The 22893-nt window shown below is 39.1% G+C and overlaps 1 protein-coding gene across 1 annotated transcript; it reads left to right on the top strand.

Moving 5' to 3' along the window:
- The first annotated feature begins 18088 nt into the window (after positions 1 to 18088).
- On the top strand, positions 18089 to 18603 carry LOC129719837 (uncharacterized). Its single transcript, XM_055671246.1, has 2 exons — positions 18089 to 18325; positions 18400 to 18603. The coding sequence occupies exons 1-2, from the start codon at positions 18089 to 18091 to the stop codon at positions 18601 to 18603; spliced, it is 441 nt and encodes a 146-aa protein (XP_055527221.1).
- Positions 18604 to 22893: the final 4290 nt, after the last annotated feature.

Below are 22893 nucleotides of genomic sequence, written 5' to 3'. Positions count from 1 at the left end.
GAGGACACATGTGCACTGGCTGTATTTGTACGAAAAGTGTGGCGGACAATAGCTGGTAAAGTGCAAACCAAAAGCGGGGAGTGACGTAGACGCATAACGAGCTTGGAGAGATACTCATTGTGAACCTGACAAAGGTTGGGAGGATACGATGGGCCGGACATGTCGTGAGGATGCGACAGTGCGTTAAAATCGGTAGTCTTCAAGAACCCCACCGGCACCAGAAACAAAGGGGCTCAACGTGCAAGATGGCTTGACCAGGTTGAAGCGGACTTGTATGTGTCGAGACGCCTGGAAAATTGGCGACGAATAACCCAGGGCTAAGCAGAGTAGAGGTAAATTGTTGATACGGTACTAGACACCACGGCTTTAGGCTACTAAAGTGAGTAAAAAGTATAAGTAAGAAACTAACTAAACAGTTGACCGCAAATTCTGATAATTAAAAAAAGGTCAAGTTTCGATTGTGATAAATTATATTCTTTAATGTAGCAAAATTTATACATTAAAAGTCACCCGCAGCCGGTTCAATTCATAATACTAGAACTTACCGTATGCTGGATTAACTGGTTAGCTATCTGAAGTAAATCATGACTTGTTATTCCGTTTCCGTTACGATTTCGAAGCATTTAGGTAATATTAAATTAACTCCATCAGTAATTAATCAATACTAACAAAATGTTTTTATTTCATACTGTTCTGTCATTTCAATCAAAGGATTTTGCTATGTTTGTTTCTCTGTGGTCTCTACTAAAAAAAAGAAAAACAAACAAGTCAAACAACCTACTTACCGTACTACATTCTCGTATGGTGACTGATTTTATTTACTGTCAGCCTATCATAATCGTTAAAATTGTAATATAAATTGTTTATTTCTGTTCCTAAAACAATTTTTATACAAAACTTGTTTTATTTTGTTGGTTGTCATATATTATTGTTTCGTTTTTTATGTGTTTTTTTTTCTATTTAACACCAAAAGTAGAAGTTCCTACCAGTTCTGATACTCAACAGCATGGTTGCAATTTCACGAAAAAGTTTAACAACGAAAAAAAATTTGATCACCTCTCGTGCTATAAGGGTTCCCTGTCGTAAGCGTTTTTTTTTTTATATTCCCCATTGCCTCATACCTCCCGTACATCCTACCGTTCACTGCCAAGCAGCCGCATAATTCCCCGTCACGAAAATCTTGTTCCATATTTCATGGCTCTCCGATTCCCCAAATACTAATTTCCACTTAACGCTATTGTGTTGACTCTGCTGCATATAAAAATTCTCATTACACCGCAAAGGGTGGGGCCTGGGAGCACATTCTACCGCAATTTCACAACGCCCATCCTCTTCCTCCAATCATTCGCTTAATCGAAATCACAAATTTTTGCACACGCTCCGCGGAAAATCGCCAATTTATGGCGCAGCAGTGAAGCCTCTCTCTATCACGCTTATGCTCATATAATATCACCCATGGACAAGATTCGATTATTTACAGCTTCATTCAGTAACAAACTCGCTTATTCACGCTCTGATAGCGATTTTGCTGGTGTCTTCTATCATTTGCTGGCACTAAACCTAATGTGATATCTACTACAATTCCATACAGACACTGTCGTCATAGACAAGAGTATCGTGGTAAAGTCTTAATGGCTAATTTTTATTTGCTTTTGGATTCGTTAGATATGGTAGCGGGTGGAGGCGGAAGGAACGTTCTGATTCCTTCCCCGGCCTATCCCTATGCTTACACGCTAAGTTTTATTGCTTTTCGATACTTCGACATTTTTCATGTTTCATTCTCGGCACTGGTGCTCCTCCCACGGAAGCAGAGAAAATCCACGAGCCCACGATGCGGGTGACGACGTTTTTTTTCACTCCTCTATTATTTGAACAGTCATTGTTTACGGCTATATCGTGCCAATGATCGAAAATAACTTTCCTACTGAGGGTAGCCCTTGATAGGTCCTGAACCTTGTTTAACTTTATTTTGAAATGTTATCTTACTTTGTTTCACTGTTCTGATTTTGTAATCACTACGAACTTGAATGCATGAATAAACTATCAGACAGGATAATCAATACATTTCTCACGATCGTGAAAGAGTGCAATATATATTTTTCATTAACTTGGTTAATAATGCACTGGTTTAGTATTACCTCCATGTACTCTCTTACGAACTTTCAATTATCCTTTAAAGAAATGCATCAAGTGGCGGTTTTTTCCTTGGAAACCATTTATTCTCTAACTACACCCTCAGAGCACCAAGGTAATAAAAATAACAGGTTGAATTGTCCGTCTGGTAATTTATGAGAATAAAATACCTTGTTGTTCAATTGTTGATTCCTGGGAATTCAATCAATCCGCTTTCCCTGACTGCAAATGCATCGGCAGTAACAGTGGTCGATGGATGCACAGCTCGTTCGGAATTTGCTATCGAAGAATTCAAGGGCTAGGGTAGAATTCTATTTAAAAAGTTAACTCTCAGGACATTACAATCTTATAATTAAAATAGAGGTACAAAATACATAATTTAATTTACTACAAATAAATCCGACAGTTTGAACCTATCCTAGAAGAAAACAGAGACTCGAAATATTTTGCACTTGATGACAAGTAATTTCGAATTCAATTGAAAAAATTCAACTATGAACTGTTTGATTTTGTATACTTTTCTATTTTGAGTTAAGAAATCAACTCTCGAAAAACGAAAATCCTTTGACAGATCAACAAAAGTAAATTTGAGCATTAAAATGAACTCATCGAACTATAGCTGAATAATAGTCATATAGTAATCAACAGCGGTATGAATACAACTGACACAGAAGCAGTAAGTTGTGACAGGCGCAAAAACAAAAGACTGTGAGCAGTCGTAAAAATAATCAGGCTTTACGTGAATGTATTATTCATCAAAGGGCAGAATCTATTGTTCTAATACTTCGAGTGAAGTACTGAGGATTCGAGTGCAAAATGCGCTATGAATCCATTTACGAGTACAAACATTCCATGGATATATTATATAAATTTTCGTAATTTGATGTAAGTTGTAAGTGTTTTGTAAGTTTGAAAGCGCGTTGAACATCGCTACTCTCTCTCAAGCTATTACGCGGAAATGAAGGCATATCAATGCTTCACAGACAATAATGTTGCAATTAACTTGCATCTATTCCGGTTCGTTTGCTATAATCAATATGAGACCTATGTATCATTCGCAATAGCGCCAATTAAATTCATAATTCATAGACATTTGTAGACAGCTGGCGCATTGGAAATTGTGAAGATCATGTCAGAATTGACACGAATATGAATTTTCTTTTAATGGTCACCAACATGCCATTTGTGCGGACTGGGATTTTTTTTAAGGTGGGGATTTGTTAGTAGCTTAAGTATTTATGATAAATATTAGTAAATAATGAGTATGTGTGTCCAATCACAAATGGTGACTTCTCAACACTGTTAGAAATTTGATATCAGAATTGACAAATTCAGAGTAACGGGTGACAACTGAAATTTTGGATTATATTTTCTCGGGTTTTTTACTTATGTGGCTTGTACATGCACACTCAATGTTGTTTAAAATGGCGTCGAAAAAAGACACTTTGCGCAATGGCATTGTACAGTTCTTATTGAACTGCTGAAAAATACGGCGAAAAGTTCAAGGTAAACTATTTAAAAGCACAAATATCCGGTTTCAATTGAGTATACTATCCTGCAAACCTCAATAATAATTCGTAGTGGAAACCAGGGTTTAATCCCAGTTGTTTGGTTATCATTCAAGATGTGTACCAGAGCGAAGGTTTGAAAAAAATTCTGACTCTATTTCTTCAAAACCACCATGCTGAAGGAAAGTATGTACCCAAAATACGCAAGTAAACGAACCACTGTCGCCTAATTCAAGATTTCTTTGGGATTTTTGGTTCATTGGTGTACAAGAACAACTTGGGAGCAGCAATCTGCAAAACAGTTGATTGGTAATATTAAGAGATGCGTTAGAAAATCGACATGAAGACTGAATACTTTGGCAATTTGCTTTGGATGAAAGGCTTACAAGAAGCGTACAGTTCACGGCGTTTCCGATTCCTCTCAGAAAAAGAAGCTCTATAGAGCGAAAACGGCAGACTGGTCTCTAGTTTCTTTTTTTATGATGAGAAACTATTTTTCCAGGAGTGACCACACAATGCACAAAATGATCGATCATAGGTATCAGGAAAAATCAATATTTTGGAGTCCCAAAGTAAAGCAAAGCAAAGCAAGCAAAGCCTTGGTGCTAAATTCCGATTCGGAACTCCACCTTCTGTTTATCAATACACAGACTTCGCAGCCAAATGTTTAGTGTACAGGACAATTGCGGGGCTAGCGCTACGACCCTACTGACACTAACATAACACAGTCTTCTCCCGAACCGAGCGTCGAACTTACGATGACTGGCTTGTTAGGCCAGCATCGTACCTCGGGACTAGCTGGAATGACCCAAAGTAGTGTTGGTCTATTCCAGAGGGCAGCTCCAGTGATAGTTTGGGATGTAGTTTGCAAGCTAGGTCAAACTCCACTGGTTTTCATCGATAAAGGTGTCAAAGTCAATGCTGTTTGTTATAAAACGGAAATTACGTAGAAAATTGTTGCCCTGAGTCTTCGTAAAAGACCACTTTGTGTTCCAACAAGATCAGCACATGCGGCGAACTTGGTTTAAGGCTAGTCTGAGATAATTTGACGGATTTTCTGGATAAAAATAGATGGCTTGCAAGCACCCTTGATCTGAACCCAATAGGCATTTTTGACTAATCCTGCATAAGGTCGAAGCTTGCTGATTACAAGATCTCGAACTTGAAACAGTTTAAAGTAGTTATCCAGATAATCTGGTATGAAATACCCATGTAATCCGAGTGTGTCGCCTGCGACAGCTTCGAAAAGCGTTCGAAGCTGATGAAGCTAACTAAGGAAGGGGCTATTCCAAAATATCTGCTATAAAGGTTTACTATGAGAAATACTTTCAATAAAAATACTTAGAAATGAAATGAGTGATATTTGAATATCCTTATGAATTTTGGAATTGTATCTGAATTTATTAGAGACTAGCTGACCCAGCAAACTTCGTCTCGCCCATTTTTGTGTTTAATTAAATAATTTTAAACATTCCAAATTCATTGAATTCTTGCGATGTGTTTATAGTCTTCAAATGCACGACGAATCGGCCATAGGATATGATCAAAGTCAAAAGACAAATCGTTTGAAATGATTGGTCTTATCGGAATGTACATCCAGGGCCAATGTTTGGTTTTAAGCATCATCTCGATTACAAAAATATCCATATTGAGTATTATTCGGTCATTTTCGGCTGTTTCCCAGAAGTTGCCATCTTACAATTCAAAATGATGCCTAAGGTCAATTTTTAGCTCATTGCATCATTCTAATTCCGGAGATACTCATATTGGATGGTATTTGGTTATTATAGACCATTTTTTCACAAACCAGAAGTCGCCATCTTGGATTTCATAATGGCATTTGGAGACATTTTCTGGCCCTTGAGCGTCATTCTGGTTGAAGAAGCACCCATATTGGGTGTTATTCGGTCATTTTCCGCTGTTTCCAAGAAATCTCAATCTTTAAATTTAAAGTGATGTCTGTGGTCGATTTTAGCTACTGTTTATCATTCTGGTTCCGGAGATACTCATATTCCGGATTCCGGAAACATCAATATTTATTTGGTCATTTTCCACTGTTTTTCAGAAACCGGATTTCAAAATGGCATCTAGAGACAATTCCTGAGCGTCATTCTGGTTAAACAAAAACCCATATTGGGTGATAAAACAAACACCCATATTGGGTGTTTACCATCTTACATTTCAAAATGGTGTCTGTGGTCGACTTTAGCTCCTGTGTATCATTGCGGTTTCCGAAATACCTATATAGGGACTTCTCGCTGTTTCCAGAAACCGGAAGTCTCATCGTGGCTTTTGGAGACATTTTCTGGCCTCTGGGCGTCATCCTGGTTCCGGAAACACCAATATTAGAAACAGGAAATTTTCATCCTCAATTTAAAAGTGGCGTCTGGAGTCGAGTCTATTTGATAAGTTCTTGAGTTGTGAAGAAATTTGATTATCATTTGCATGAACCCGCTCCTTCAGAAGAGGGAGGGGTCTCCAACCATTCAGAAGAAGAAGGGGTCTCCAACCGAGACAGGTTCCACCAGGAACCTTTCTCGGCCACAAAAACCTCTACATACAAATTTTCACGTTGATCGATTCAGTAGTTTCCAAGTCTATATGGATCAGACAGACAGACAGACAGACCGGACTGCATTTTTATATGTATAGATGTGGCACACTCGTTGTTCCTCATGGGCGCCGTTACTTCTAAATATCTTCAGTTATATCATTATTTTGTGGCATAAACTAAAACTTGATTAGTTAAAAAACTGGAATCACAAAACCAGTTGTATTTTGGAATTGGTTAAAGGTACAAAAAAGTAAAGAATTCCCCTTCGGATACCCTCTACCAAAGTTTAGACTCGCTGTTGGTCAACCTCAGCAGCCAAAGTATTACACGTTCTCTTCATGTCGAATCACTTTAGTACTCGTTATCAATTTCCGCTCAACAATTGATTAATATTTTTTAACTAGCCTGTTTGTGGCGAGAATCTTGATCCACAGCTGCTATCCTTTGTCAAATCAAGATTTTACCGGCAAGTTTATCAGCTAAAACAAGCTTCGATTTGCAGGGGATATATTTGCCTTGTAACCTTGTAGTATTTCAGGCTTGGCAACTGCTCAAAATCCCTCCTCATGTACGTTTCGTCATTCATCAAGATGCATCCTTCGTACTTCTTCAGAACTTTTTAATGAGGGTGTCCAAAATCAAATTTTTTCTCCCCACTTTCATCCTGCGCAATTTTTTTTTTTCAATCAAAATTGATCAATATAAAATTTTTATAGTCGAAAAATACAAGCTTTCCAAGAAATTTGTAAGTTAATCAAACCTTTTATTGAAATCGCGCTCAGCAAGGAAGTACTGTGAGTCCACCAACCCTGATGATGACCTGACGATTTTTTTCGATTTTTTCAATCTTGTATATGTACCTAGGTAATCGAAATAATCAAGATAATTAAAAATTATTATTCAATTCATTAACGTTATCACAAGTTCTTATTGTTTGTGCAAAATGTACTGTGGTTAGTCTGATTAAAACAGTCCCACACAGACACAATAACACACCCATGAATCTGGCGAAGGCGTAAACGGGTCTCGGGTTGGGGCGAGTGTTGTCGAACATTATCCACTCGAGGGTTAATAAAATGTTTACGACCTACCGGTACAGAAAAGCGTTTCCAGCGGCAGTAGCTCTGTTCGCAGGACAATGAATTTCGCGCTGGTAAAAAAATCGTCTGAATCCTTTCGACGACATCAGCGTGAAGCTATGGGTTACGAATTAATGGTTGTAAAGGCGTAAACATTTAGATGGGTAAGCCAGGGTTGTACTCTGTTGGGGTTGGTATAGGAAACAGATTTATTATTTGTCAAGTAAAAGGTGCTCTAACGTCTGTTTCAAATCCTTATTTCGTGCTCACTGGCTTCCTTCGAGCAAGTCATGATTTACGACTTGTCTCCAAATTTCAACTCTCACCCCTTTTAATTCTCCTATTAAGCTGACTGCCTACCCGCCCCATCCGAATGGGAGTGGAAAATTAAGATCTGCTTGCGGCAATTAATTGGGTCTTGTATTATGCTCTGAACAAGACACGAATGCCTACTGTTTCTGCATCATAAACATTAATAAAAGAGCCCAATATAAGAAGTTCAGGGAGGAAGCTACTATCACTGCCACCATGTACAGACAATTCATGCTCGTCGAATAATGCATACATAAACATAATAATGGGTGCCACTTTGCGCGAGCCTGACAGATCCGCACTATTAGCGCAGAATTTTTATGCCCACATACGCTATCAGGCGGATAATCTGAAAGCCTTTGAACGAATAACCAACCTAACAATGGCCATTTGAAATCTGGTTTAGCCGACGTTGGATTCGCGCGTTTCTGTAAATAACCAGCGTATTCGGTTGTTTATTTGCGTTTATTGCTGTGAATCTGCTTTACCCCAATAGCAAACGGCATCGCCCAGGCAACGAGGGAGCTGATTATAGCAAAACATTTTGCTTTATGGTGTATTTTAAATTCAATTTCATTATTGCAATGCGAAGCATTTATTCAGATTTGGTTTAAGGCATTGCTATATATTTTTAAAGTTAAGCCATTGTGGTTCAAATTGAATCACTGAAATAACGACAACCAATCTACTGTCTTTTCAAAAGTGATCATTATTACTACTCCCAACAATAAGGTTCTTTTCTGTATAATATACAACGAACAATGAAGTACATAAAAAATGCATTTTCTTGTTGCATGAAGTACATCACTATTTGGCTCCCGCGACTTTTGGAATATTGCCCCGTTTTTCGATAGGATTTCTACCAGTGCCTTATTGCTTATCATTCATGTCGAATAATTGATTTACCTAAACATAAATTGCCGAAAAAAGTATTGCTATATCTTTGTGAAGACATTAGTTTTCGTTTAATTGCTTATTTGAATTGCTACATTTGTGTACAGAGGTGTTTTTTCTCTACATTTCGATGTTACCTTCGTTGTGGTGACTATCTGATTTTTTTACCTAATTACTTTTATCGTTTTACCTTATTTATCTTACTAGTAACATTTTCCAAAATTACACAAATCATTACATTAAAATGGGATTATTACTCAATTTTATTTACAATGCATCTGTTCATAGAATAGCCGAAAATATCGATGAAGATATTTAATACAGTTTCGTTTTTCACTAGTATTATGTTTTATTCGAATTAGTTTCGCTATATTTAAGGATTATTACTTATACTTTATTTGGAGGGATGTTAAATAAAATCTGTGTTATGTTTAAATGGAATTATTTCAGCAAAATGAAATTTTTACACCCTTTTCTCTCAAGTTTATAGCAAAACATGCAGAACATTAGTATACTTAGAATGTAATACATGCATAAAAACTAAAAAGAAATCATTAGATGCTTGAGACAGATAAAACGCGTATGCAAGCATAGTCCGTTAAGTGTTTTAGTATTCGTTTATCCATAAAACTTAAATCAAAGACAGTCTATAAAAATAATCGGCCCATCATATTCGTAAGCCTTTCGTAGCTTCAATTTCAAAACCGGGAGTTGAAGCACAAGTGGCTTCTCCTGGGAGTTCGTTTCCAGGAGTCAGGTGGTGTTAAAATAAAAGGTATCAATACAAACATCTCGCGTGCTTCATAGTATAACAACCAACGAACCTTCATAAATAACCAATTTTCACCGTAATAAAGTCGATTTATTTTATTACGAGACTGATTCTATTACACTTGGGTGCGATCGGTGAAGAAATATAGCGGGGTACCAGTATTTCGGAATCGCTATGTTATTGTAAAGAAAAAGTTCAACACATTGGTTTGAAATGTCAAACATAGGCTGGCAACACTGATTGCCATCAAAAACGAGTCTAAACAAAAAAAGGTCAGTCTCAAGTAAATCGACTTTTAGCTATACAAACAGCATTCGAAACGGAAACCAATCAAGCCGTGCTAAAGAGGACCGAAATATTCGCTTGTTGCCGATCAGCTGCGCCTCTGGCACAGCGTCGTAACCCGCTATGCTATACGCCGCCTTCCAGGAATCGAATCGAATCGAGCACCCGGGACGGGATGAATCAACCAGATAATTGCACTTTCCACTGTGACGGACATTCGAAAATTATTCGGTGCAAAATTTATCACCCAATACTCTACGAAAAGATGAAGCAGAAAAAAAATCAAAAAACGCAACACATGAAACCGACCGCAACGACCCGAAGCCAATTAAAAAATTTCCCTCCACTTGCCGCATCCTACTTTCATTTGAATGATTAATTCTAGGGAAGGGGCGAGCCTCAAGCCTATCAGAGTGCAATGATAGAAGGCTACGGAAAAAAGTTGGAATCAACCAAATGAAATCGTCCTGCTTTCAGTTAATTAAACCTCAATTTTTAACACATTTAAAATATTTTTCAATCAACACGAAGTGGAGCTCACGCGTGAAGTCAAACGAAAATAACGATGCGAGAACCCCATACAAAAAGACACGACTCAGATTTTCTGTCTGTTGTAAATTTGGTATCAAAAATTCGCCCCTTTGGCACCTTCGGTGACGGTTATTTTTCGTATTGACCATAGATGCATTTCAATCTTTGAACAATATAGTAGATCAATATTTAGAGTTTGTTTGCAAGCTGTGAAAGATGGGTTGGAGCGAAATGAAAAGAACCAGGTTTCAAACCCTGTATTGGTTTTGAGATTGAAACTCCAGGATTACGGTATATCTTTGTTAAAGAATTGGTTATCGATCTGGCATCGCAGAAGAAAGCAGGTGGAAAACAACTTATAGTTTTTAATTTTTCTCATTCAATCAATCGGTGATGTTCTATTGAATATTCAGCCGTCCGTTCGGCCGAATATTCGGATGAACAGACGGCCGAATATTCAACGAAACATGATGATAAGATGAGAAAATAAAAATCAAATTATTCTTGACTTAATGTGACTTACCCTAGACAAGCTCAAGTTAAAACCAACATTATGTAAACTGAAAATTCGATACTTTTCACAAAAAATGTTTTTCCCAGCCCTATTATTCGGTGCAACGCTACTCGATAATTACTACAGTTCAAGCGGTGGCCTTTTTGTAAATCGGGCATATGAGACCTCCCAATTCAAGGGCAATTCTTCACCAGCCCACACTTTCAGGCTGATCCGATGTATGACACGATACAGTTGTTCACTCCCGACCTTGAAAAGCCCAATTCAAGGGCAATTCTTCACCAGCCCACACTTTCAGCATGATCCGATGTATGGCACGATACAGTTGTTCACTCCCGACCTTGAAAAGCTTCTTGGTTTTGCGGACGGCATCGATATCATCGGTATCAACCGTAAGGCCGTGGAGGAGGCCTTCGTACTTTTTAATAGGAAAGCAGGGAGATTGGGACTTGTCATTAACTCTGCCAAAACGAAGTACATGGCAGCTAGCAGAGAGCGTGGGAGTCCCCGTGGTGTTGGTGCTGAGGTGGAGATAGATGGGGGACGATTTGAAGTTGTTGACGAATTCGTTTATCTTGGTACGCTTGTGACATGTGACAACGATATGCGCCATGAAGTGAAACGACGAGTTGCAGCTGCGAACAGGGCCTTCTAAGGACTACGTAACCAGCTGAGGTCTCGTAGTTTGCAAACTCGCACAAAACTTGCGCTGTATGAGACGCTGATACTCCCGGTGGCCCTTCGCGGACATGAAGCATGGACGCTAAAGGAAGCTAATCGACGAGTGCCCAGAGTTTTTGAGCGTAAAGTTCTGCGATCGATACTTGGCGGTAAACTGGAATCACGAGTTGTACCATGTATACAAACATGCTGATATAGTGAAGGTAATACAGCGGGGCAGGCTTCATTGGGCTGGACATGTAGCCAGAATGCCTGACGAGAGAGCCGCCAAAACTATCTTCAGAAGAGAACCAGGAAGGACCGTCGACTCCGTGGTAGGCCTCGCACGCGGTGGATGTGCGCGGTGGAAGAAGATACACGATCTCCTGGTGTATGAAAAGACTGGAGAACGGCTGCCCAACACAGAAGAAGCTGGACATCTTTAATTCGTTTGGCCCTAGACCGATGAACGGTCCGTTAGCCAACAAAGTAAAGTAAAGTAAGTATAAGTAAGTAGTTATGCCTCGATAGTTACTTCAGTCCAGACGGTGGCCTTTTTTGTAGATCGGGCATATGAGATCTTCCAGTCCAAGGACAATTCTTCATCAGCCCACACTTTCAGCGTGATCAAATGAACACGCACGCACGATACAGCTGTTCGCTCTCGACCTTGGAAAGCTCAGCGGGAATACCTTGCAGTTCCTTAGCTCTTTAATTGCTTTCTTCACTTCGTCCATGGTTGGTGGATCTACAGCTTGTCCATCATTCCAAATGTCAATTCTGCTGCTTTTGACGCTTCTGTCCTCCTCACCGTTCAACAGCGCACTAAAATGTTTTCTCGAATGCCCGCTCATTTAGGATTTATCGGTAATCAGGTTCCTCTCCCTGTCGTTGCACATGACAGGGGCAGACACGTTTTGGTTCCTGATTCCGTTAATCTTTTTGTAGAAGCTCCTCGCATCGTGCCTAAAGGAGCAGCCCTCCGCCTCCGCAAGAACACGCTTCCAATGATGGCGTTTCTTGCAAAGATAGAGTCTCTTTTCAGCGGCTCTGACGTGTCGCAGTCGTAGCCCACATTTGACATCTTGCGCGGTTCTTTTCATCAGTCGCTGGCATTAACCTCCAGTTAATAACTGCTGGATGTTCAACCGTATCTTCTTGGTTGTCCTTGATTTTCTTAAGTATGACAACCGGGTGCAAATCTTGGATACCACGAGATAGTGATCCGTGTCAACGTTTGGTCCTCTAAAAAACCTTTCTGTAACGTTTGGAAAGTGCTGACCATCGATCAGAACAAGGTCGGTCTGAGAGCAGGCCACCCCAGGTGTGCTTACGAATATTCCGGCATGCAAAGTAAGTGGCTGCAGTGAAATTGATAGACCTCTGGCCATTATCGTTCGTAATAGAATGGCAACTTTCTCTGCCAATTACGAAGCGTAGAGAGTCATCCTGCCCGACCTGCGCATTTGCATCTCCGATGAGGATCTTGATGTCGTGTCCTGTACACTTACTGTTTGCCATTATTTCTCAATACGCATATACGGTCACTGTTCGGCCTCCACCTAATGACACTCTTCATCTGTTCCCCAATTACCACGAAACCAACTCCTCTTTCTGTTTTCACGCCGCCACTGTAGTAGATAAGGTACTTAAATGAAGTGTCCGGAATTCACGATCCCCCGTTATTGGCCATCGCACCTCCTGGATAGTTGCGACCTCCACTTCCACCTTCCGCAACTCTTTAGATAGGATACCTGCGCGTGCCGGTTCGAGTAGAGTCCTTACATTCCAAGTTCCAAGTTTCCAATACTCGTTGTCCTTTTTCGAACGCCTAGGTCTATGCTGATTATTCCGTTCCGTATTATCATCTGGATTGCTCGTAGTAGTTCAGATTCGGCTACCAAATCATTTAACACCATTTGAATACAATTACCTCCTTGAAATCGTTGAAATTGAGAAAGGCCTGTGAAAATTGTCTTATATTCCACCATCATCATCTGCCCAACATGGTTACAATTCTTTTTTGTTGTACCGTAAGCCGGGGTGAGATTGTACCATACAAACCCATTGTTTGTCACAAAAAATTTTCTTGAATATATGTCCTCGAATACTCAACCAAGAAAGATTTGTCTTCAGACCCGAAATGATGACTGACAAGTCACGGGTTGGATGGCTCAATCTGACCCCCACTGGCACAATCTCACACCGGTTGACGTAAACTTTAAATTTAGGGCAAATTTTATTTAATTTCAGCTGAAATGTTTCCGGTGATAACATTTGACCAACATTCAGTAGATCCAGTATTTTAGGATACATAAAATCGTATTTTTTTTTTGATACTTCATATATCACGTTTCGAATAGAATGGTAAAATTTTCGTCATCATTCAGCAGAGCTAAGTAATTTTTGTAGGGGGTAGGTGGTGGCATTTGTTGCATAGAGGGGGGGGGGGGTCAAAAACTGGTTTTCTTGCGTTACGTAGTTTAAGGATGTCGCATAAATCGAAAGTAAAATAATTGTTGTTATATTGTTTGTACACAAAAAGAAATTTTTCGTTTTTTAAATTTCGCTACTTTTCAAAATGGTTTTTCACTCTCTATCAACATCTAGACTTGAGAGAGAAAAATCAAAATCATTTTCGAAATCAGCAGATTAAAACTTTCTGTAAAAACAAGGTCAGACGTTTGCATGAAAAAATGTTTGTTTTATTTTTTGACTGGTGTTACTGTAGTTAAGATTTGAAATAATCGTTTTTTGTGGCAATGTAATAAAGCTTCAATTCGGGTATTATCCCAAGTAATTACTTTTTCTATGTGTGAATAAGTGAATAAAAAATTTCATTGAACACGTATAGGACTTCAATTAAATACTTTTTGTGCAAACAAGCTACGCGGCGATAAATGGTTTGTTAATTTCCTAATATGTACGGGTCGAATATCGCACACAAATCATCCTGGACTATATAGTACCACAGCAGAATAATATATTGATCGAATAGCGATATTCGAAAACCCTACAGCACCAATTGAGAAGTGAAAAACATCTTTACACTGTCAAACTTATAATATCTCATTGGACATTTTGAACACGGTGCTTCCCCATTATCTCACATACCGCGTGGGTAGATGCACTCTTGGGTGTTCGGTTGATATGCAGCTCGAGGTTTGGTGACAACTGGAACACAGTGGGAGTCGCTAGGTGCTGAGTTCGATTCTCGTGTTTGAGCCACGGCATAATTACAAAATCTACCAAACCATCAAGACCGTCGAGTTTCATAAAGTGGAATTGTTTGAATGTGTGCAGTCGAACTCCCGGCTCGCTCCACAGGATATTTAATTATCCTCTGAACGGTGAAAATCTGATGTAAATTTCCACTATTTTGCACGTACAACCATTTGCCAGAAAAAAAAAAACATTCGATTTCAATGGCACCGATGATTGGTGATGTAATTGTGCGAATTGGTTTCACAAATCGTTGATAAATTGCGTTAAATCATTATGATAAAAATAAAACGTGTTATCTTCATGCTTGTTATCTTATCCCGTTGAATATCCGTCCTCGTGCGCGGTAGAGAACCTAGGGGTAAATTATTAAGCTTTACGATTGAATACCGATGCTGATGGGAAAAATTATCATCCGTGTTTGAGGGTGTACGCTAACGCCATGGACAGCATAGCAATGAAACGTAATTTAATGCTTTCTCTGTATAGAATGTGGCGACCATTACTATTAAACAAATCAACGTTCTGTTTATAAAAGTTACAAAATGCCGTTTAATAATGTTGTGATTCTTGATGCATCAATCAAAACAAAACCATTCCAGTTTGACTAGGTTATGTTCGTTCAAAATTTTACACAACATCTGATAATGGCAAGTCAAATTTAAACTATATTTCTACTAAAAAAGACATAAACCTACGTAAACGCATCGATAAAACATATCTTCTTGAATGGCACGCTATGCAATACAGCATTTTAATAAGTTAATTCAAGTCGGAACAATCTGTTACCCCTTCCGAATACTCAACATCATCGCTATCATTTAATTTCCAATGATAATCGAATCCAAACCTTAATCACCGTATCGAATCTGTCATCATCGACGGTCTAGCTGTTGACATCTGTATCACCTATAAGTAATGGGACCATACTAGAAATACATAGGAAGAATTCCATATCAAATATGCGACTTCTCAAGCCGAATCAGAGGCGCGTGCCTGCGAATACAAATGACATAACCAAAGAAACATAAGCCGTCCCCATCGTCAGTCATCACCTGCTATTGCTGCTTGTTGCTAGTGATGCGAAAGCAACTTCTTGACACAGATTTACCTTGTCATATGGCCGAGGCGTGGTACTGGTGTGTATCGTGTTTTTTGGTGGCGCAGAGCAGCAGGTACGGAAAACCAGGAAAAAGTTTGCGGTAAAAGTGATGATAGATCGCAGGTTCGATTCATTACACCTGTGGGCCAACATTTCGGTACGTTCGATCGATGAGTCTAAAAACTTATTCTCATATCGTGGTTTCTAGTCAAGCGCACGAATATCATCCCTATTGCGGTTCTTTCCAAACACTGGAGATTGAGTTTTCTGTTATTTGACGCATCGAATCGATGATGTAAATAATGACTCATTCTGCGGCAGGGATGTTCAATATATTTTTTTGACGCAAAACTACGCCTTTCTTCTTTATACCGGGGTACATTCCATAACATGAGTATGCATCATTTTAGGGAAGGAAGGGTCCAAATGCTTATTATAGTTTTCAGACATTTAAACAGAATATAATGAGTCGATGGATATTTATTATCACAATTTTTTGTTACAAGCTGAAATATGAGCATAAGCCTTAAAATTAAATATCCCCATGCAACTTTCATACGACTGATTCTGTTCCCTAACGTAAACATCAAAAACTAATAATTTTCATTTTAAATGTTCCAGTCAGTGTTGAAAGAATGAAAGTACAATTGGTATTTATGTCTTCATTTGATAAGTAAATTATGTTTGTATGGGTACCCCGGAATTCTTGCTCGTGGTTTCTCTTCGAGATCATTCTCCAAATACTCATGGCCAATCTATTCTCAGCAATTTGATAGTATGGTGCTTGTTACTGACCAGTAGGTACGTAAAAATGTATAGCTGAATTCCTAACTATTGACATGCGTCAAAACTCACATCTTCGTTATCCAGGTTTCATGGTTAACCAAAATTTGCGTTTATTTTGCACAATATTGTTATGGTTTTGCATCATTTAAGTGTTGAGTGCTTATAACAAAATCTTTGTGGTCTTTTGTCCGAACAATTGTACCCTGTGCGGTTGCAAATCCAACATTGAGTGAAAAATTACCCTGATTGTGGTACTACTGTAAGAGCGTGTATCTAACATGACAACTGCTCACCAGCGGCACTGAATTCGCGTTGACGGTGTTGCTGATATTTGTTTGGTTTCTGCGTGCGAAAAAGAAAGAAGGAAATATTTTTGCTTTTGTCTTCACGCACATTTTGACAATTACATACGAGAGTTCACGTAGGTGCGAACAGCCTTCGAAATCTCTTTCAACGCGAATAAACCGAATATCGTACATGTAAATTAGTTTGTTTTCGGTCGTTTTCTCGTTTGTGAACAATATTTTCGCGTTGAATCAGTTTGACAAATTTTTATGTTATGTTTGTGATAAGATGTTTGATCAATGATCAATTTGGTCGCGATTTTTCTCTAGTTGTTAAAAAGTGGTGCTGAATTCGATGTTTTGATCAGCAGAATAGACAGCAATCGCGAGATCTTGCACTTTAGCCTCGATGTCGGTACAAGACACACGCAGCGTTTTATTATTTATTTTTTTTTTGTTGTGCGTTTATTTGCTTTATTTTTGCATTCTAGGTATGTCCCGTGTAGTTTACTAGTTTGCAGTCAAGATTTTTCCGTTGCTAAATCCAGCCTAAGGGCAAATGTTTTGGGGTTTTTATCCGATTAGGATAAGCAAAGTCCCTCGCTACCTCCGGCTTATCAACAAGGAGTAGCAGAAAACAGCCACTCCGCCAAAGACCGTTGCCGTTGGACTGCAGCACGACGGTTCCCATTCGGATTACCGCTACTGACAGTAGAGTGAAGAGCGGAATGAAACAGATAAGTTATAGTTTTTTTTATTTTGTTTGTTCGTTTTCTATTTTTGAAGTGTATAAGCAAAGATCCGAAAGTCCGATAAAGGTAGTTTGCCACACTGTAAGGGTTTCGAAGGACAATTTAAAGTTAAAACATGTTGGCCTCACGATAAAAGCGGGTTGAAAAATTAGACACCGTGATTCATTGATCTGAAAACTACGAAAAAGATGTGTGCGTCGTAATAGTTTACGACTAGTACTCTACCGGAGGTTTCACTAGACATGGTAGAAAATTTGATTCGTTGACTCGTTGCAACTGACCGCTATGGAGACAATGGGTCAATTGTGGATATTGCAAAAACGTGTCGTACAGGGTGTTCAAAGGCCAAATACAACTTGTCATCGTTATTTAGTTGCACACCATGTGCATTCTGTACTTTAGCCTCATATATAGGCTAATCGACGAGCACGGCGTCAACTTGCTGTCATCTGTTGTTTGTTTTCTGCGCACGATGAAGAAGAACCACTACGTCATAGTATAGTTGTTTGCGAGAGGTGAGTGATTCGAAGACATACTCCGGCGGTTGAAATTCCTCGGTGGAAAGCGGAATTTCATCTATACCACCATCCGTCGGTACCGAGAAAGGGACTCGGCCAAGAACTGGGCGAGATCCGAGTGGCCGCGTTCGACGAAGACGCCAGCAGCCATCAAGGTTGTGAGAAAGTGGGTTTGTCGAAAAATGAAGCTCTCGATTCAGAAGACCGCTGTTGACCTGGATATGTCGATCGGGACTGTCCACATCATTATGACGAAAGACCTGGGATACAAGCCGTACAATAAACGCAAGGTTTACGGGGTAACGGAGGCTGCAACAAAGAAGAAGCTGGATAGAGCCAAATTGATACTTCCGCGGCACGCAGGTCAGGAGTTCGTGTTTTCTGATGAGAAACTCTTTGTTTTGCAACAGCCGTACAATGTCCAAAATGATCGATTTTTGGTGCCGACACTAGCCAGTACCCCCAGTTCCACACAAATATTTTGTGGATCCAGAGCGCTTCATCGGTGATAGTATGGGAGGCCATATCATGGCGTGGAAAGCTCCCAATGGTGTTTATCGAGAGAATCGTGAAAATCAACGCGGTGTACTATAAGACCGAGGTTCTGGAGAAGGTTGTGGCCCTGGCATTTCAGGACCTCTACGGGAAGGATCATTACGTCTTTCAATATGACGGCGTACCGATCAACACGGCGTAGTATCGGGAGAATTAGACTGATATTCCGATAAGACTTTGAGACCACCCAGCTCCACCTTAATCCCCTGAACTTTTATATTAATCCCCTGAACTTTTATATATGGTCGTACAAGCTGGCCAAGCAGTGCGAAAATGAAGTGAGCATTATGGACCAAATTAGGAAGCTCATTTCTAACATCTGGAACGAGGTTCGTACCGCGTGCGAGGAGTGGGGGTAAAGCGGTTGCTCTCAGGTTCTCGAAAAACATTTCCTCGTTGAAAATTAACACAGAAAATATCTTTTTTCAAAACATTTTCAAAGTGTATTTGCCCAAGCTACTTAGATATTGGCTCTTATGAACATTCTGAGTAATTTTGAATAAAGTGAAGCTTAAGATTTATGTATTGCCAAGCGGACAGTGTTGAAAAAAGTTTATAAAATATACTTAAAATGATAAACTAGTTTGAAGACAGCATTGCGTGAAAGTTTCAGCATGTTCTTAAGAGTAAAACTACCGACAAGAGAAACGTAAGGAAACATAGAGGCACAACAAGCTCAAACTATTCAAAATTATCGTTAGTGATGTGATATATAGCCTATATAGTCTATGAGCTATATCTCTAATGATCAGCACGGTTTCATGCCTGGGAGATCTGTTACCACGAATTTGTTGGACTTCACCAGCACCTCTATTACTGCAATGGAGAACAATACTTAAGTTGATGTCATCTACACAGATTTGAAGGCGGCTTTCGACAAAATCGTTCACAATATACTGTTGGACAAACTGTCTCGGATGGATCTTCTTCGAGGCTTGTATCGTGGATTAGGTCTTACCTGACTGGTCGTGAACTTTTTGTAAAGTTGACTCCTGTGTATCTTCGAGCTTGTGCAATTCAATCGAAGTGCCCCATGGTAGCAACTTAGGTCCGCTGTTGCTTACGCTATTTTTAAACAACGTTGCTTCAAAATTGCGTCTGGGTTGCAAACTCATCTACGCCGATGACTTGAAAATATATTTGGTGATTCGTTTAATTCCAGACTGTCGCTGCTTAAAGAACCAGCTGAATCTGTTCACGGACTGGTGCTTTCGGGTTTCATTTCGAAAGTTGCCAAAGACTTCAATGATCCTACTTGAAGTCATTTTATTGTGCGCTGGTGATACCAATTCTTGAGACCACTTGTATTGTCTGGAAACCTGTAGAATCGTGCTGGATCGATAGAATCCATGCAGATCGATAGAACCCATGCAGACATTTGGACATGGTCTCACTCGAAAAAAGGCGTAAAATTCAACAGGCGTTGTTTGTCGCGAATTTGCTCAGTGGAGAAGCTGCTGGGTTTTCGTGTTGCTCAATGTCCTCCTCAGTACCGGTCACTGCTGCAGGAAAGATTACATCGTACTGATTTTCATGCTTGTAGAGGATCTTTCCGACTTCAGTGAAACTTCTGGTCGTTTCAGAAGTAAGATTTCACGTTCCACAAATTTGTAAACTTTTTTTTTTTATTCAATGTCAGATGAAATTCAGACAAATACAAAAACAAAGAAAACAGCAAAAGAATATTTATGACTTACGAAAAACAATACTGGTCGAAATCAAAATTGAGAAAAAAACTGTTTTTGACAATTTTGATAGTTAATGGAATTGGAACTTGACAATCAAAAATCCAGAAGAACCTTTTTTAGAGAATTAATTTTTGTAACAAACTCTACTGAAATTGATCACAATCGATGGAGAAAAAAACATAACAATCTAACAAATATCTTGTGCAATCCATCTGATTATCCGACAGTTGTAAACAAATTTAGTTTTGGGTTGGAAGATAGGATTCATATGCACTATGTACAAAACGTGTTGTGCCTTGTCTGTAGTGAATATTGACCTAAAATTCTTCTCAGTTCTGCCACATAATGTTCCATAGATTTTGTGTCTGTAGGTGAACACCAACACTGTTGTTAAGTCCAACTTGTCTTCGATAAATTTTATCGAATTAAACCTATAACTGATTTTCAGACGCGAAGTCTGTTTACAAACTTCCAGACAGCGCACGATTCAATTAGGCAATAATAATTAGGACAGCAGAAATGTTTCAGATAAAAACTTTTAGGTTGGTTCGCAAGTATAGTTCAGTATTGCATGTTCACTTTCAATTTAAATGACACTTCATCACGTACGTCGAATACTCAAATACTTTACGTGCTACACGTAAACTATCAGTTTATTTTGGTTAAAATTAGTTAAAAATTTTAGTTGAGAAATTTTAAAAGTTCCTACCCAACTATATGGTTATTTCTCCTTGAGTTATTGTTTGGTGCTACTCTTCAATGCAGTATGATAGTGAAAATATTTTTAAAATAAGTATAATTTTAGTCAATCAGGATAAATTATACTTGTTTGTTTGTCGACTGTAGCGGTTAATTCTGTAGATTTATCGACTTAATCAGTCCGTGTATAGAAGCAAAAACAATTTTTTGTTTCTTAATCCGACAAGTCTCCGAAACTGTCGGATTAAGAAACAAAAAATCGTTTTTGCTCTATACACGGACTGATTAAGCCGATTAATCTACAGAGATAGATTATCCTTTAAAGCATGACGATCGCAAAGAGAGCAACGTACAATCTAAAAGATTCGTTCCAAAAAACTCGTACTTGAATTGTGTAAAAAAATATCTGAGATACACACCAAAGTAACTGGGAACCCCTAGAGCAATCTATTCAGATCCACCCCAGCTCAAGTGGCTTTTGATTTCCGACAATGTTTGAGCCGTTATCTATCATGTCATCAGGGCGAATGAGCGGGCTTGTCTACTGAGGAGAAAGTTGCCGCTGATTTCGGTTACCGTTGCGACTAAAAGTATGCTGGAGTCATCAGGGGCACAAGTATATGTAGTCACATTTTGCGTCAGGCCCTTGGGGCGCCCGTCCCATGCACTCATACACATGCCTATGTGTGATGTGTGGTGCGTGCTTCACTGGCCGCACGTATACACTACGCGTTCGCCCGCTCGTTTCCCAAGGAAAATTCATTCGAAAAGAATGATTGAAGAATACCGATAACGAACGTTGAAGAAATGAGATTTGATTTCTTCCTGCTGCTTTTTTCTGCCAGGTTCTGTTGCGTGCTTCCGACAAAATTTGGTAGAAATACCGGCCGAACCGGCATCGGTGACCGGGCAAAGTTTGTTGAACGTGACGTTAGCTCCGGTATGCTTATTTCGCCTTTTCCCATTTGGAAAGGCAATTCGGGGTGAAATATGGTTGATTGGCATCGATAGAGGTTTGTTTTCGTAGAAAATTTGGGATTCAGGTGTTGCTTGTTATCAAACATTGATGATCAAGTGCATGGCCCAACATATTTGAGGAGAAGAAATTTGATGAAATTGCGCTTGTTGTAGATTGAGATGGTTTTTTTTATACATTTGTACAAAGTGATCAGCTAAACACAATTGCAAAAAAATTAAATAGTAGTTTATCGGAAAATTAATGCATACTGCAGCAGTGGTTTAAAGAGAGAAAATCTTCTCTGAATAATTTCGAAACTGTTCCAATTTTTCAATATTTCGTTGAAAGCGGATGCTCATTATAAACTTTTATGCAGCAGGCTCAAACTCAGGCTCTTACGCGGTGAATCTAGCAACAGGCAATCAACGGTTGCTTAAGTCTGTAGCAAGCCAAAAGCATAATTAGAGTCGCTCGCTGTTTTCAAGAGGTTCTCCGTTTCAAGATTGCGACGAACGTCTGCTGCAAACTTAGCTGCTATAAACGAAACAGGCGAAGCAAGCCGGAACCAGCTTGGTCGGAAAGTCGAAACCAACGACTCGAATAAATCATAAACACACTCTAATTAATCAACGGCAGCCAGCGCAACAGTTTTTCCTCTCATTTGAAGGAGGATTAAGGAAGCATGAGCGTTCAGTAGTTTCATTTTTTTCGAATAAAATAAGCACAGCAGAGAAAATTTGTTCTGCTACGGAATTATTATTTTGGGAATCTGTCTGACCAGTCACTGTCAGCGACAGCAAGATTAGCGTGGGCTTATTTCTCAATTTATGAAGAAGTTTTAATGTGAATTTGTCTACTTTCTATAAATAATATTTTATAAGAATGCTTGGTTTTTTATATAAAACTGGAGTAAAATCAGACATCAATAGCTCTGATTTTCTTGAAAGAAAGAAAAAATTTAAATAATCATTTGACAGATACGATGAGTGCTACTGAAAAAGTTGGATTTCAGAGGAGATTATTAAAGAACTTTTAATATGCTTAACGATATGTAGGGCATTCAGCCAGCAGGTTTGCAAACGATGTT

The sequence above is a fragment of the Wyeomyia smithii genome, chromosome 2, assembly GCF_029784165.1.
Source record: "Wyeomyia smithii strain HCP4-BCI-WySm-NY-G18 chromosome 2, ASM2978416v1, whole genome shotgun sequence".
In the NCBI taxonomy this organism is placed as follows: Eukaryota; Metazoa; Arthropoda; class Insecta; order Diptera; family Culicidae; genus Wyeomyia; species Wyeomyia smithii.
The sequence above is the reverse complement of the archived record's forward strand: the minus strand, read 5'-3'. Positions and strand labels throughout refer to the sequence as shown.

Coding starts and splice junctions, on each gene's coding strand:
- LOC129719837 (XM_055671246.1), top strand. CDS start 18,089: ATGAAGCTCTCGATTCAGAAGACCGCTGTTGACCTGGATATGTCGATC. Junction 18,326..18,399: donor TTTTGCAACAGCCGTACAAT/GTCCAAAATGAT, acceptor TTGTGGATCCAG/AGCGCTTCATCGGTGATAGT.